This window comes from Augochlora pura, chromosome 7, assembly GCF_028453695.1.
Source record: "Augochlora pura isolate Apur16 chromosome 7, APUR_v2.2.1, whole genome shotgun sequence".
Classification (NCBI taxonomy): domain Eukaryota; kingdom Metazoa; phylum Arthropoda; class Insecta; order Hymenoptera; family Halictidae; genus Augochlora; species Augochlora pura.
Genome location: NC_135778.1, coordinates 7,393,190 through 7,410,585, shown reverse-complemented (window position 1 = coordinate 7,410,585; position 17,396 = coordinate 7,393,190). Strand labels below are relative to the sequence as shown.

The window sequence follows — 17,396 nt, the reverse complement described above, 5'->3', positions numbered from 1 at the left end:
CGGCATACCCCCACTCCGTTCGTTTCGGCGGGCCTTTTATCCCTGCGCGCTCAACTCTCGCGCACTCCCATCCGCACGCGTACCGTCGAACCACCAATCTGCCTAGAGGACCCCAATCTCCCTATTGGACGAGGAAGGAAAAAACAGAAGGAACGCAGGAACAAAACTCGATTCCCCAGGAAAATACACACAGACCTTATTTTGTAGGCTTGGAGATAACATCGTTATCCAGGAAATAAAGTTTTAAAGACGATTTTGTGTAACTAGTTAATTGTTACAAGTCTTTCACAAACAGAACACTTTTGTGTTCCACGGGCATCCGAACCAGCCAAAACTCCCCAAATCCCACCCAAAGCTACGCAACAATAGAATATTGTACTGTACATACAATTGTGTACATGCTTATAGCATGTAAACATAAATGCTCTAAATACACATGTCAAACTTGTGTACTGCAAGTGCATTATGTATGAGGAAGTTTGCACATGTACTTTATATTGACACGTGCATCATAAAAGTTGTTTAATAAAAGTCTTGTTATTCATTTTTATACAAAGAGAATTCTGATTCTTTCGCAGGAGTAAATCAGAACAAATCGGAGTAGAGTTGCAGAAATGTACAGGTTCCGATTGGTTCCAATGATACATCATACGTAATAGCTGCTGCTGCTATTCCCTATGTGTGAACAGCTACATACATACATATTACCAACATTTATTTTTAGAAATACACCAAAAAATGTAGCACAGTTTTTGCTCTCGCTCACTCACGTTTAGAAATATATCAAGTATGTAACTTAAAATAAATAAAATTTTTTCCACTTGTATTCTAAACTGATCTAAACAGAGGGACGTCAAAGTTGATCAAAGCAGTGTTCTTACATGAAACTTAAAACACTTATATACATGTTAAAGAATAATATTGACAAATTGCTGAACTGCAGTAAAATATTGGTTTCTTTGCAAGCTAGTTGTTCAACGAAAAAGAAATAAATTCTAGGATCAAATTTTTGATGACATTGAGATATGACAGAAAAATTTTGTACATGATAAGAGTGATAAGTGATAAGACACGTATACGCTTTTATATTATTTGAATAAGAAGATTTTTATTACAGACAACGATGGATGATCAACAGTTAAATAATTTGATTAAATGGTTGGACACATTTGATATTCAAGCACCTCACTCAACAGCCGAGGATATAAGTGATGGTGTTGCTTTAGCAGATGCTTTGGCACAGATTGCCCCAGAATGGTTTACAGCTGTGTGGAGAGCAAAAATTAAAAGTGACGTCAGTTCTAATTGGCGTCTTAAAGTTAGCAATCTTAAAAAAATAATTGAAGCTGTAATAGAGTATTATGTAGAATGTTTAAATCAACAGTTATCTGGTTATGTCAAACCTGATGCAACTAGAATCGGAGAACATTGTGACAAACATGAACTACATCGGTTATTACAATTAATTCTTGGATGTGCTGTTAATTGTAATCAGAAACAGCAATATATAACAAGAATCATGGGTATGGAAGAAACTGTTCAACAAGCTATTATGCAAAGTATTCAAGAATTGGAAAGTAATATGAACGGACCAAGATTAAGTTTAGGCACGAGTCTTAATTTTGAGTCATTGGACATAGCTGATGGAACTCAACACAGATTATTAGCAGAGCTTCAGTTAACTGCTGACATGAAAGAACAATTAGCACAAAGGTGTCATGAACTTGATCAACAATTGTCACTTCTACAAGAAGAAAAAGCAGCATTGGTTGTAGAAAATAAGAAGCTTCAAGAACGATTAGATGAATTCGAAAATCCAGAAGAAAGTGGTTCAATTATAAAATATTCTGGTCTTAGAAAACAGGTGGAAGCACTCAAAGATGAATTATTTAAGGTAGAAACTTCTAGAGATGATTACAGATTAAAGGTAGAACTATTAGAGAAAGAAGTATTGGAATTACAATCTAAGCAAGAAGATTTACAAAAAGCTGCAGATGAAGCTAATAACTTAAAAGATGAAATAGATGCGTTAAAAGAGACAGCAGACAAGGTAACTAAGTACGAACTTACAATAGAGTCGTACAAAAAGAAAATGGAAGATTTGAGTGATCTAAGAAGGCAAGTTAAGATATTGGAAGATAAAAATCTAGAATATTTGCAATCTAAAATAGACTATGAAGAAGAATCAAAGCGAACAAATATGTTACGTAATCACTTAGAAGTTTGTAAACAACAACTTGCTGAAGTTCATCATAAATTAGATGAGCAAAGTAATAAGTGCGATAAGCTTGAATTTGAAGGGAAGAAAATGGAAGCAAAGTTGAGTACTTTACAAAGAGAAAGAGATAGATTGATTGTTGAACGGGATGCTTTGAAAGAAACAAATGAGGAATTAAAATGTACACAGTTACAAACAGCAGAAAATATGATGAAACCCAGCACTGATATTGCAAATACAGAAATGATTCCACTTGAAATTAAAGAAAAATTATTGTGTTTACAACATGAAAATAAGATGTTGAAACTCAAGCAAAAGGGAAATGAAGATAAACTACCTACAGTACAGGCTCTAATTGAAGATTCAGAAGAACGACTAAAGAAACTCAGAGATCAAAATCGCGAGGCTAATCAAAGAATACTTGAACTAGAAAATAAATTGGAAGAGGCAGTAGGAAATCAGACAAGTGGAGAGAATAAAGCTGATAGTGCCAACTTGCCACAAAAAATAACGCAGTTGCAAAATGAATTTAGGAAAGTGCATGCAGAAAAAGAACGTTTAATTCTTCAAATTGAAGAAAGAGATAATTCATTGCAAAGTCAAAAACAAATGGTCTTTGCATTACAAGAAAAATTAACACGTAAAGAATGTGATATCACAGCACTTGAGGAACGTTATAAAAAATATGTTGAAAAGACAAAAAGTATTATAAAATGTTTGGATCCTAAACAAAGCAATTCATCTCCTAATGTAGTAGCTGTATTAAGGAATAAAATTTTAGAACTAAGGAAAATTAAGGAAGAAATGGAACGATCCTCGAAAGAATCAAAATTAATAAAAGAAATGGAAGAAAAACTAATGATATCTGCCTTTCATCGTTTAACCTTAACATTACACAGAGAAGCAATAGATCAGCGTCTTGCAGCCTTGCAACCTCAGGGACAATCATTTTTAGCAAGACAAAGGCAGCCATCTGCAAGGTTCCATTTGCCTTATAATTCTAAGTAAAGAAATATAATAATTATACTGTTTGATATACATATAATATACTAAATATGGGTACATAATGATAAATATTGGTAATAAACATTGGTACATGATTTAATTTTTACAAATTATAAAATTTTAATTATTTATTTTACAGGTATAATTTTATTTATTATAGGTCTATTTACATATTTATTTATTCTTTTATATTTTATAGGTCTTTTTACGTTTCTGCAGGATAATAATTGTGTATGCAGATTGTATAAATTTCAAAATATAAAAATATATTATACTATATTTTGACTTAACAAACATATGCTTTATACTATTGCACAGGCACATTAGACAAATTTGGAATTTATAATTTTAAATATTTTAAAATGGGAAAGGTTTAATTAACACGAAGACTGTCACGTATAAAATATAAAAGTGCTATTCTAAAAATATAGGGAAAACTATTAAAAATAAGCCAAACATTTAAATATACTTCAACGAATATGATATTTAGAATATTTTAGAAAAATAACTTTATTTATAAATTATATTTATATAGAAAGTAATATAAAAATTTGTAAACATAAAGTAAAATAAGTAAATAAATATATGTACGTAAACAAAATTTGTATTTATCAATTAGATTTTTCATTTTGTACATATATATTCATCTTCTGAAAAAATTCACACAGCATAAAACTATGTATGATACACCTTCTTTTTATAAGAATATAACAAAACTTACAAATTCATAATGTTCACATTTATACATATTTTAATAGTTTTGTGAAACTGAGATAATCTAAAAAAATCAACTGTATGAAAATATTTTGGAAGTATATACATATTAAATGTAAAATTCTATAAAGAAACAATGCGATCTATTATTATTTAAATTAAAATATTATAGTTACTTTTCACTAAATATTCATCAAATTAGTTTTAAATACTCGATGAATATATTCTTTCAAGTGCAATCTTTCTTTTGCGATGTAACTTATCTACATATGTTGATTGCCTATTGTTTTGTATAATGGGTTTTTTATTTTGTATTTTCATTATCTTTTGTATATCAGAATAGGATCGTTGATAATAAAATATTGCATTAAGAAAATCCCAAACATTGAATTCAGGCCACAATACATTAGTAAAATAAATGCATGTATTTGATATCTGAAATAAAATAGTGAATTAGAATAATAAGAAATAAAATTACAATAATTTTTAGACTTACTTGCCACATTAGAAAATCGCTAAATCTAACTTCTCCAGAAGTACGAATTAATAAGTCAGGATTCAGTGAATTATTTGTATACAAACAGTTTGAAATTAAATATTCATCAATGTCTTCTAGAAGAATATCACCACTTTGAACACCTTCAATTACGTCTTGAATTGCGTGTGTAATTTCATCTCTTGCTAAAGCATTTCATAAAATTAATTACAAAGTAAATATAATGTAACTATTAAATATACCTACATGTGTAAGCAAATGCGATGTTAAGAAATGCTTTATTATGGTCTTCAGTGAACATCATAGCTTCTGCTATTAATTTTTGTATATTCTCAGGTAACAATGATAAATTACCAATTATGCGAACACATAATCCATGTTTTCTAGCTTTGTCTCTGCAATACAAATATGTGTTAACTACTTCTAATCATTTTACTAAGATACTTTGTAGCAATAAATAAATTTAAATTTACTTTTCACTAAGTAGTTTTTGAAACTTTTGCTCCGCAAGATCCATTAGCCCATTTACCTCTTCTTGTTTTCGTTTGAAATTTTCAATACTAAAAGCATAAAATGTCACCTCTTCTATCCCAAGATCTCGACACCATTGTAGAGTTTCAGCAAATTTGTCAAATCTAAAAATTTAATTCCAAACATATAAGATAATGTATGTTTAAAATATAAAAGGTATAAATGCTTAGATCTCATATTAATACATACCCTTTCGTATGTCCATCTAATTTATCCATTCCATTTTTACTTGCATAACGTCTATTACCATCCATTATAAACGCTACATGCTTAGGAATATGCCCAGTTTTCAAAACTTTGGTAGCCAAAAGTTGAAGCCAGGTTAAAGTACTATCTCTTATCCATGACATTATTCACAAAAATTGAAATGTGCAAAAATGAATAACGAGTATTTAATACTTCTTTGTATAATGTTTACGTTACGCGTTATTTTAAATTATAACATTAATTTATAATATTTTTAAATATATCGCTTAGTACCTTCCTTACATGTCTTATCGCTACAAATAACAGTACTATGCAACACTTTTATTTAAAAATATATTATATTTTACACGAATTTAATAATTATGAATGTTGACTAATCCTCCTATTCACATTAAATAACACGTCAGTGTGAAAAAGCATAAATAATTATACTACTGACACGTCGACATTTAACCTTATCAACATTTTAAGTACGTATTCAAGATTTTAATAATTAGTTTCATAACGTCCTTCGTTTATGTAATTCATATGCTATTGTGTATTACAATAGCGTATTTTTAAACTCATTAATAATTTTTTGAGAAAGGCAAAAACCTTAGAAGAGTTAGATACGAAGGATTGTATATACATACATACATGCAATACATTCATGTCAATTCATGTATGCGCATACACATAGTTATACACGCGTATATATTATACATATGTATGTATATACATATACGTATCGTTACACATCGATATTTCGAGTTTCAATAGAGTTACTCAGCATCCATCTTGAATTTCAGCTTTTGTGAAAAAATTATTCATATGTCATTCTGAATAAACGCATACAAATCTTTTAATATTTGAATTAATAATAATTGTGATGTGTTGTCTACACTCAATTATCTACTTAGCTATGATAACTTTTTCAATAATTTAATGTTATGATCTATGTACTAATTTCTCTAACAGATTACAAAAAATTTACATTGTTGTATTACTGAACAACTTATGGGATTAAAATTAAAAACCTATTTTATTGACATAAACCGTGAAAATAATAAGTTTTCCATTGCACCAGGTATTCAATAACTTTATGTAAATAGTAGTTAATATGTATTAATAAATTTAATAATTATTTTAATGTTTAAATTTGACCATATTACGAGAATACAATTTATATAACACAAAACTTTTAAATAAAAATCAGTTGCTCACCTTAATGATAATAATTTAATCATACGACAGTATCATATATCGATCTATGTCAATTGAAAAATACAAAAAATCTTTACAGTAATAAGCTATTACTTATAATAATCTTAAAGTCAACATTACTTACTTTATTCATGTTTCATATAACTGTGATTTTCTGTTTCTATATTTTTCTCTTTAAACGTGCCGCGTTGCAAGGATATGTATCATGCATGAAAATATTACAGAATAATGGAAATATAGAATTATAGAAATTAAACTACAACTTAGTAATGTAAATATTAGTTATCTACCATTGTACAGTCTTTATGCAGAGAAAATGGATATATTTATTTCGTATGTATCGTAAAGACATAATTTTGATTAAATTGTGCAGGGTTCTCAAGAAATGAATTACGTTCCTGGATAATACGGTACGTTGTGTCGACAATCGGGTATGGGGGGGACTACTTTCCGTTGAGGAGGTGAGCGTGCGTGTGCGTCTCGCGGTCGAGACCTCGCGAGAGAGAAAATGAAATCCGAAATGGTTATTGCCGCGCTATGACCCTAAAAAGTAAATGTTTCTCTTTGTCTGTGAGTGAATAATAAACGATTGGTCAGACAAAATGGAGGGCAGCGTGTCCAAGAACGGAACTGCAATAGCACCAGGTAAAGAATGGGAGCGATAAGCGCCCTTACCATCCGCAACGAAGCGAGGCGTGCGGTTCGTTCCTAAGCAGCGTTCTTTCTTACAGAACTGTACTTCCTAATTGCCAAATTCTTAGCGGCGGGACCATGTCGTGAGGCCGCAGAAGTAAGTGTTTTCGAGTAAAAAATGACAGTGCATCATATAAACGCATTTTGACGAGAAATCTATGTTTTAGGTGTTGAAGCGTGAACTGGAGCGAACTAAGGTAAGATGATTGGTCTGAGTTGACGTTTTGCCGGGGTGACACTATACATACCCATCGGCTCCACATGGTTTGCACGTGGTTTCTGCTTGTCAAAACATTAGAATTTCAAGGTCAATGACCTTCATGTTCGAAAAATTTGCGAATCCTATTTCGATGAAAATTAACCGATGTACCAATGAATATTCTATATTTTTCATATTGTTTACAGGTTTTGCCGCAAAGGAAGGATTGGGAAGGGCACGTACATAATCAAACGTTTGAAGAGTTGGTAAGTCAATTAATTTTTTTTTCTCCCCTTGATGTTGGTGTATGGAAGATCTGTGGTATATAACAGAATAAATAGGCCACTTTTTCGAATAACATTGCGGAAAATTTTGTTTGGTTGCGTCGTAAGATAGTCGACGAGTGCCGATATATGAAGTACCCCTATTAGGGTGCTACCCCCTTTTCTGTCCCACTCCTCCATCATTTTCCACCTCCATGCTTCTATATACTATTGCACAAGATCTCCCCACTATGTTTCTTTCGACCAATAAGCAGTTACTTCCGGCCATCTTGCACGAGCTGATCAATGAGTATATCTCATGCCCAGGCCTTATTTATAGAAACTGGTATTATGTACGCCGAGTGGATCGTGCAGATTGGTCGTGTCCGTTTATTCGTCCCCCGATTGGTCAAAAGTAGGAACTACTTTACATTGCTTAAAATGAAATCATTGGCGGGAATCGCAATATCTTCAAATTAATAGTGCAATAAGTATTATGATTTCTAACAAGAATTTTCGTATACAAATGTAAATTAAAAGTATTTATAAATTAATTATTATTGCAACAGTTGGTGATGTAATTAATTTGTGTGATTATCAATTTTAATGAAGATCATAATTCTCAAAGGGAGATTTTACATAGCACGAAGCAAGTGGAAATTAGATATGTATAAATTTTAATATTTTAGGAAAGGAAATATCCTCATATTGGACCGCAACATTTGTTACAAATATGTGCCAGAATTGGTCCAGTGTTAGAAAAGGAGGTACCTCCTTGTATACCTGGAGCAATATCTCTTCTTGGCGCAGGCAGACAATCTTTATTGCGTACCCAAGAAGGTGAGATTTAAATTAAATATTATTTGGATTGTATTGGACAGTTGTGCTTACATTGACTTCTTTTCCATTAGATGTGTTACGTCAAGTGCGTGGGATCACTTCATATTCTGGAAGAATAGGTGGAAAACCTTTTATGGAGTCATCTTACAGCTTATCAGTGCCTAATATAGGTAAATTAAATATTTAGTTCTTAAAGTATGGAATAAAATGGTTAACCTTATTATTAATTGTTACATTACTGTTTCTGTTCTTTTTATAGTACATGTACTTCAAGGAAGGGAAAATTCAGGTCCTCTTAGCAGGCGAGAGGCAATACCCACAAAGTTCTATAATAAAATGCAACTGTATAGACATACATTAGGACATTTATCTGCAGTGTATTGTGTTCTTTTTGACCGTACAGGCAAATATATTATAACTGGTGCAGATGATTTACTTGTTAAAATATGGAGTTCTGTTGATGGACGCTTATTAGCAACTTTTCGAGGTGCATCTGCTGAAATCATGGATATTGCAGTTAATTTCGATAACACACTACTTGCTGCTGCAAGTCTGGATAGAATATTAAGAGTTTGGTGTTTTCAAACAATGTCCCCAGTAAGAAGCTACGATATTATTTACATTGACATTATAGAATATTAATTTCTGTTGCTATTTGTACACATGAGTTTCTATTTGAAATTCCTATTATTTGTGGTTTTAGGTAGCAGTTTTATCTGGACATTCTGGTATGATCACATCGGTCAACTTTTGTCCTATATCTTGCAATGGTGTGTACTACTTAGTTTCTACAAGCACAGATGGATCGGTTGCTTTCTGGTCTCATACAAAGAAAGGAAAAGAAAGAGCAATGTTTCAGTAAGCATCTTTTACCAATGGGAATGTTAAAAATTTACATAAGTTGCGATATTACGCGAATATTTTGCTTTTCAAATAAAATTGAATGTTATGTATTTTCTATAGACCAAAACCGATTCAGTACCATGAGAAAATGCGACCTGGTCAAGCACAAATGATATGTGCTTCATTTAGTCCTGGTGGAGCATTTATGGCAGCTGGTTCAGCTGATCATCATGTTCGAGTATATGCAATGTTAGGAGATGAAGGCCCACGTAGAGTCTTAGAAGTTGAATCGCATTCAGACACAGTTGACAGCATACAATGGGCACATAGTGGTTTAAAGTTCATTTCTGGATCTAAGGATGGCACTGCAAATGTATGGCACTTTGAAGAGCAACAGTGGTCGTATAAACGTTTGTTGATGACCACAAAGCTTTCTGGGTAAGTAAAACATTCATACGTTCATAAGACAACTACAAAGTCTTTTATTTTGTATTATGATGTTAACAACTATATTTTATGTTTAGTGAATCTGAGGCAGAGGATGATACTAACAAGAAAGCTAAAGTGACTATGGTTAGTTGGGATGTGAGCGATGAGTGGGTTATTACAGCTGTGAACGATAGTTCACTAAAAGTATGGAATGCAAAATCAGGTGGACTGGTAAAAATTCTTCGCGGCCATAAAGACGAAGTTTTTGTGTTAGAATCTCATCCAATAGATCCTCGCGTTATACTGAGTGCTGGGCATGATGGACAGCTTATAATATGGGATGTATTAAATACAGAACCAATAGCATGCTTCCAAAATTTTATTGAAGGACAAGGTAACGGTGCTGTTTTTGATGCTAAATGGTCTCCAGATGGGACAATGTTGGCAGCTACAGATTCTCATGGACATCTTTTACTATATGGATTTGGGTCTGGTGTTCATAAACTCAAAATAGTAAGTCTTTTTTTAATGATGTTTTTACCTTTCCCAGATTTAATGTACAATTAATATATGTATGTTTTCCTTGTGTAGATACCAAAAGAATTATTTTTCCACACGGATTATAGACCACTAATACGAGACTCAAATAATTATGTCCTGGATGAACAAACGCAAACAGCACCTCATTTAATGCCTCCGCCATTTTTGGTGGATGTAGATGGGAATCCTTATCCGCCAGAATTGCAGAGATTAGTTCCTGGAAGAGAAAATTGTAGAGGGGAACAATTAGTTCCAAATATTGCCGTTGGTGCCGGAGGTATATAGATTATTTTATTATTTTTATATGGGGTGAACCATTTAAATTGCAACAACATATCATTATTTATGGTTTTGTAAAAGAAATTCACAGAACAAAGTTATATCGTTTCAAAGAGTACAGGTAGCGTTGGGATCATTTTTTCAGAGATTTTAATATCATTTTACTATATACTATTTTAAAGTCAAAATTATTATACTACTATTATACTACAATACTATTTTGACCTCATAAATTTTATCCCATTTGCATGGTCTACTCTGTATTTTATATCATATTAAACATACTTATGTAATAAATAAATATTTAATTTATCAGGAATGCAGGAAGTTATTGAAGGTCTTCCATCTCAAGAACCACGATCTAATATTGATCAATTAATTGAAGCATTAGCGCAAAGACACAATCTTTACGGTGTTGGCGATGATAGAGAAGAAAATATACTGGAACAACCAATTCGTCAAATGGCTAGTCCTCGAGGGAGTAGATCAGGTTTGAGAAGAGTTGGTGATGTTGAAGGTGTACGACAAAGTAGTGGCAATTGGCAAAGAGATAATACTACACCTTGGAATACGCCTATTCTCGCTCGACCTTTGAATCCAGCCATTAGGGAAACTCAATATAGAGCTATGTATGTTTTAAAGACTTTACAAAGAATTAATTCATTAATATTATCTACGGAAACGACATTGGAAATAGTTTAAAATCACAAATAAAATGTAATAAAATTTGTAGAAATGCAATGGCAGAAATGGAACTTGAAAATTGGAGACGTGAGATGCGAAGAAGGCCACAACCAGCATCAAACACTGCCAATACTGAAGGTAATATAGGCAGTCGTTTGGCAAATAGAAAACGCAATAGAACTGCTAGACATGGATATAGAACTAGAGCTACCCGTGGTGAAGAACAAGAGGAGGAAGAATTTGAGGTACTTCAAAAACATAATACATTAAAATGATTACATATCGTCAGATTTGCAACTACAATTAATTTACAGAACGCTGATAATGGAGGGACTACGGAAGGTTCAGCCAGTAGCAACAGTAATGATTCGACAGCGCATGAAGAAGACTTGTGTTCTGATAGTTCCAGTTCCGAATCTAGTACTGAATATTCAGATTGGATTGCTGACCATGGTTTAAATCTTGAACCACCAAAAAGAAGTAAACGTAAGCCTGTGAAAAAACGATCTCTTACACCTCCAAGTGACACAGATAGAAGGCGTAGTAGACGCCCTAAGAAAAAGGTATATAAGTGTTTTCCACATATATAAATATCATTCATATTTGTTTTTTGATAATATTTCTTTTTATTATAAGGCTGTTCCAGTGCCAAATGGAATTGACGAAATCCCAGAAGTTTTCAGACCTTCTGAATGGCTTACTGAAATAATACCACGGAAAGCTCCTTATTATCCACAAATGGGTGATGAAATAGTCTATTTCCGACAAGGACATCAATTTTACTTAGATGCCGTCAGAAATAAAAAAGTGTATGAACTTGGTCCACGATGTGAACCGTGGAATAAAGTCAATATAAGAGTATGAATCTTGTTTGAAAAATATTTTTTAATAAAATAAATTAATTTATATAATACAAAATTAATTTTAGCTAAATTAATCGTGATTTATATTTTTACAGGCACAGGAATTTGTAAAAGTAGTGGGTATCAAGTATGAAATTCGTCCACCTCGATTATGTTGTTTAAAGTTAGCGTTGATGGATGAAGATGGGCGATTAACAGGGGAAAATTTTACTATTAAATACCATGATATGGCTGATGTGTTGGACTTCCTAGTTTTACGCCAAACGTTTGACACAGCTTTAGCGCGTAGTTGGTCTGAGGCTGATCGATTTCGTTGTATGATTGATGATGGTTGGTGGATGGGACAAATACAATCAATGGAACCTTTGGATGAAGATTTTCCAGAATCATTTTTTATGTGCTTTCGCGTCAGATGGGATAATGGGGAATATGAAAGAATGAGTCCTTGGGATCTCGAACCAATTGACGAAGATAGTATGCTCGATAATTTTATAAATTCATTTTAGTGATCTTATTATCTGATAGTCAGTTGATGTTATTGTTTATTGTCCCACTTATTCTGTAAAAATATTTATTGTAGGACTTCCTGCAGAACTTGGAGGTGCTGTTCCTGTGCTTCCAGAAGAGATACAAACAATACTGTACCAGCCTCATGCAGAGGAATGGCCAATGGGAGACAGAGAAGCAACATGTCACAGGATTATACGTGGATTAGACCAAGTGATGAGTCTTGCGATTGCAGAACCTTTCGTCGCACCTGTTGATCTCAATACTTACCCATCATATGCATTTGTTGTGGAATATCCTATTGATTTGTCAACGATAAAGGCTCGTTTTGAAAATCATTTTTATCGAAGGATTACGTCTGCACAGTTTGATGTCAGATATTTGGCAACAAATGCAGAACAGTTTAATGAGCCACATAGTCAAATAGTGAAACATGCAAGAATAGTAACTGATCTTTGTCTACGTATTATAAAGTAAGATTTAGTTTGTCTAATTCTAATATTTTATATCACTTACATAATGATGAAAACAATCTTATTTTATTAAGATAATATGAATTTAAAAAAAATGTTTATTGTTTTATATCTGTTATTCAGAGAAACTACGGAAGTTGATGTACCAGCTATTTATCACCAGTTAGTTGATACGTATCATTCTTCTGACTCAGAAGTTGATGTAGAGGAAGAGAAAAATAGACCATCAACAAGTACTCAAAGAGCAACTTCAAGTAGGAATTTACGATCACAAGAAGCAGCAAACGATTGGCAATTAGCTTGCCGACAATTGTTAGAAATGTTATGGCAATGCGAAGATTCAATACCCTTTAGGTAAATCAATTCAACTTTATTATATGACAAATGAAGATTTTCCTGTTTATTAGATAATTTATGGAATCAACTTGTGGTACTATTTTTTTTACAGAGAACCAGTTGATAGATTAGAACATCCTGATTATCATCAAATTATAGATACACCGATGGATTTACGTACAGTAAAAGAAGATTTATTAGGGGGTAATTACGAAACACCCTTAGAATTTGCCAAAGACATGAAACTAATATTTACGAATAGCAGAAATTACAACACTAATAAACGTTCAAGAGTAAGTTCAACTGATATATATAAGTTAATATATCTCTAATTTCATATGTCACGTTACATGCATATGTGAAAAACAGAGACGAGTTCAAAATTCTATAATAAAAACAATTTATTATTAAATATGGTTCTTTTTTACAGATATATTCTATGACAATAAGGTTATCAGCTATGTTTGAAGAGCATATGCGGAAAATTGTTTCGAATTGGAAATCTGCCAGAAGACGCAATAATAATAGATCGAATGCAAAAGGAAAAGGAAAAGTGGGTAAAGTTCGGCTACCAAATGGTACAGGTATGTGATCTCTTATCAAAGTATTTAATAAAAGAATATAATTAAATTCGTGTAATTATAATAATATTTGAATTATGTAAAGTATGAATATAGGAAAAATTATTTTCATTTTAAGGACCTCCAAAATCAAAAAATGCTTGTATAGTCGATGACGATGATGACGACGATGTAAATAGTGAGGACGAAGACACAGAAGAAATAGAAAAGAAGAATAATTCAAACATGTTTGAACCAGGTGATTATTACTTATTGGATTATGTAATCACTTATTTTTGTCGTCTATATAACTAGAATTTCTAATATTGTATGTACTTTTTTAGGACCATCACGTATGACGAATGGCCATACCAAAAGATCTGGCAATTCATCACGTATGTTAAAATTAAGAATTTCTAGATCTACTGCATCTAAAAAAACAACAAAAGAAAGTGAAAGTGAAGCTAGTGAATCGGATGCTTCCATAGATAGTGAAAGTAGTGGTAGTGTGCCAGTAAGAAGGACACGAGCAAGAACGGCAGTACCTAGTGCAAGTACTGATAGTGATTCTGGGGATGTATATACACCCAGTAGCCGTGACAAGCAAACTCGGAAAAATCGCACCAAAAATAGCAAAACTAATAAGCAAGCAACAAGCAAATCTAAGTTAAAGTCATTTGCTGCTGCAGCTGCTACCAATGATGACGACGACGACGACGAAGATGAGGAAGATGAACAATTTGCTGCTCCTGAATCTTCGGACGAAGAAAGTGAAGAGGAAGTTATCAACAGAAGCAGTACGAGATCGCGTAAACTTGCATCTGCTTCTGAACACGAGGATAATATAACGAAAAATGGAAAGAAAGAGGAAAGTCAAAGCGAAGAAGATGAAGACGACGATGAGGAAGAAGAAGAAGAACAACAACAATCTCAACATAATCAAGATTCAGACAGCGAGGACTCGGATACAATTTTTACGCCGTCAAGGCCGCAAAGAAAAGTTCGTCTATCTAGAGAAACGCATGTACAGGAGATCACACTAAACTCAAGGAGAACTGCAAAACGTCCTCGTTACAATGAAGAAAGTGACGAAAGCAATACAATGCCTGTTAGGAACCGACGTAAAATTAAGCGTCAATCTTATGCGGAAAATAGTGATGAGAGTTTACCAGAACCTGAAAATGTTCCAGGCATTAGTATAAGTAGTAGAGGACGTGTACGAAAAATGACAGAAAGAGCACTGGCTTTTCTTGAATTGACTCGAGAATCACCCTAACAGCATCTTTTATGCTAGTAGAAAAACTGTAAGTTATTGATCGTTAGAAAAATGATTCTTGCGATCAGTTAGGAATAGTGTAAAAATTTTAGATGTTATTTGATAATGTTTGTTCTTTGAAACATGCGACTGTATCCATATTAGTAGCATTACACGAAGTCTGTGTATGCTAGGATATTATTTGCCTGAAAATCTTTGCATAAGATTATTATTATAGACTGTACGTATGAACACTTGAGATTGTCATAGCAATTCATGATAAACACTGCTACAAAGTACTTCCATTATTATGAAGCACGTTGACAATGTTATTTTTTTATGTTCAAATACACCATTGAATGAATAATGTGTAGGCAGACCTGGTAGCAAGCGGAAACAGTGAAACTTTAACATTAGTTTGTTTTCACATTTATGCATATACATGTTTCATAACGCTACTGATTCTTCGTATAATGATATACTTACTAGTTTTTATATACTTACTAATTTTTATCATATTCTGAATTTCTGTTATTCATATTGCAATGACAGTTACATCGTTAAGTATTTCAATGAATGATTATTTTTGCAAAATGTTCCAAAGTGTTATTAATATATACTAGTTAACACAGATAGATAAATATTCTTTACAAATTCTGAATTTCTATATGATGGTATTAACTAAACTAAATGGCATATTGTAGTGTTTCTATTAGATTGTAGATAAAAGAGTATGTTATTGTACCTGGAATCACGTGAATAATTCGCATATTATTCAGGGAATTTTATGAGTAAGATTAACTTAGATACTTCAACGTTCTGCTTCTTTCAATAATGTCAATTGACAAATGAAAAATTACTTTCATGCTAGTTTCATACTATGGTCTTAAGAAATTAAAAAAAATTAAGGCATTATTTTAAAATACATGCAGTCAACATAAGTGATCTGTATCAGTGTTTATATTTGCATTTGGTAAAATTATAATGAATTATTTTCTTTGCACCTAGATGAATATCCTTTTTAGTAGAAATGACGTTCATTCAATGAATTTAGCATTTTCATACTTGTACATTTTTCTAAGTAAATGATGTTTCACATATATCTATATACAAATATAATCGATTTCAAGTCCTTTGAATCGCACACATAAAAAGATTGATCTTTTTATAATACATGTATATATTTTAAAATTGGTTGATTACATCAAGTGTTTCTACATGTCAAAGGAAGCTGTACTTATCTACCACATTTTGTAAATTCCATTAAATGAGGCAGTGCCTTTACAAATACGATTATTTATTTAAAGAACATGATTAATACACTTTTCACTTTCATTTTCAAAAATAATGCCAAAACAAAAGACATACGTTTTTTTTTCATTAAAACATAACTTTGATCTTTATATCTAAAATTAATTTCATATTAATGGCACTGTTTTCGCTTTTTACAATCATACTTAAATAATAATATTACTTGTAAATACAAACGCAAGTTAAAATGAACTCAACATTTCTTTTCTAAATAATACGCAAAAGAAGTGCGTGCTTTACACGGTCTGTAGTATGAGGTAGAAACTTTTTACATGTAATTTTTATGTCCACTAGAAGGATAAGAACCAATGCTCGTGCGATTTTAGCAATTTTTCATATGTAGAAATAGACATTTTTCAGATTTGTATATCATAATAAATTACTCCACCACTCATTATGTAATAGAATACACGGTTTTCAAGACAGTTATGTAATTGGCAGACTATTATAACATAACAATATGTGCACAAATATTGGAAGTCTTGACTGTCTCGAGTCATTGTGATATTAGTTTAAGAATATTAAATATATAATGATATAAATATTAATAATTAGAAGTATAATGAATATTTTTTTAATAATGCCACATATAAGAGAGTCATATCATGTGGACTCAACAAGTAGAATTTCTGATTATGCTAATTTAATACGGAATATTAATTTTGATTCAATTAAATATATTGCGATTAACATGTTTAATATCTTAATCTTCAGAATTAATATAATTTTGTGTATATAAATATGTTAAATTACAAAACTTCATTAACATAACAGCGATAGTTTCCAGTCTGTATAGTAGTTGAAACTTTGATTGTCACACCAATATGTTCTGTTGTATCTAGTTTATTGAAACCCACCGCCACAAATAAAAAGAAACTTATTAAATTGTTTCATATATACAAGTTTCATTTTAACCCCTACATCATTTCCCTAAAAAAAAAAAACAA

At 31.9% G+C, this 17,396-nt stretch overlaps 3 protein-coding genes across 3 annotated transcripts; 2 read left to right on the top strand and 1 right to left on the bottom strand.

The window, feature by feature from the left end:
- The first annotated feature begins 752 nt into the window (after nt 1–752).
- On the top strand, nt 753–3,371 carry Hook (hook microtubule tethering protein). Its single transcript, XM_078186232.1, has one exon. The coding sequence runs from the start codon at nt 1,124–1,126 to the stop codon at nt 3,224–3,226; it is 2,103 nt and encodes a 700-aa protein (XP_078042358.1). The 5' UTR covers nt 753–1,123; the 3' UTR covers nt 3,227–3,371.
- A 438-nt stretch (nt 3,372–3,809) lies between these two features.
- On the bottom strand, nt 3,810–5,805 carry Dhdds (Dehydrodolichyl diphosphate synthase subunit). Its single transcript, XM_078186233.1, has 5 exons — nt 5,154–5,805; nt 4,907–5,068; nt 4,680–4,828; nt 4,434–4,618; nt 3,810–4,372 (listed from the first exon to the last, which is right to left on the bottom strand). The coding sequence occupies exons 1-5, from the start codon at nt 5,312–5,314 to the stop codon at nt 4,142–4,144; spliced, it is 888 nt and encodes a 295-aa protein (XP_078042359.1). The 5' UTR covers nt 5,315–5,805; the 3' UTR covers nt 3,810–4,141.
- An 859-nt stretch (nt 5,806–6,664) lies between these two features.
- Nucleotides 6,665–17,338, top strand: Brwd3 (bromodomain and WD repeat-containing protein). Its single transcript, XM_078185962.1, has 22 exons — nt 6,665–7,019; nt 7,106–7,164; nt 7,235–7,264; nt 7,473–7,532; nt 8,219–8,369; nt 8,441–8,539; nt 8,629–8,966; nt 9,073–9,227; nt 9,333–9,650; nt 9,737–10,154; nt 10,233–10,458; nt 10,777–11,089; nt 11,194–11,389; nt 11,459–11,707; nt 11,781–12,002; nt 12,103–12,481; nt 12,588–12,987; nt 13,111–13,341; nt 13,436–13,616; nt 13,754–13,907; nt 14,023–14,142; nt 14,228–17,338. The coding sequence occupies exons 1-22, from the start codon at nt 6,977–6,979 to the stop codon at nt 15,157–15,159; spliced, it is 5,274 nt and encodes a 1,757-aa protein (XP_078042088.1). The 5' UTR covers nt 6,665–6,976; the 3' UTR covers nt 15,160–17,338.
- The last annotated feature ends 58 nt before the right edge of the window (nt 17,339–17,396 follow it).

Coding starts and splice junctions, on each gene's coding strand:
- Hook (XM_078186232.1), top strand. CDS start 1,124: ATGGATGATCAACAGTTAAATAATTTGATTAAATGGTTGGACACATTT.
- Dhdds (XM_078186233.1), bottom strand. CDS start 5,314: ATGTCATGGATAAGAGATAGTACTTTAACCTGGCTTCAACTTTTGGCT. Junction 4,619..4,679: donor CATCGCATTTGCTTACACAT/GTAGGTATATTT, acceptor GAAATGCTTTAG/CAAGAGATGAAATTACACAC. Junction 4,373..4,433: donor GCGATTTTCTAATGTGGCAA/GTAAGTCTAAAA, acceptor ATTTTATTTCAG/ATATCAAATACATGCATTTA.
- Brwd3 (XM_078185962.1), top strand. CDS start 6,977: ATGGAGGGCAGCGTGTCCAAGAACGGAACTGCAATAGCACCAG. Junction 7,165..7,234: donor CATGTCGTGAGGCCGCAGAA/GTAAGTGTTTTC, acceptor TCTATGTTTTAG/GTGTTGAAGCGTGAACTGGA. Junction 13,617..13,753: donor ACACTAATAAACGTTCAAGA/GTAAGTTCAACT, acceptor TCTTTTTTACAG/ATATATTCTATGACAATAAG.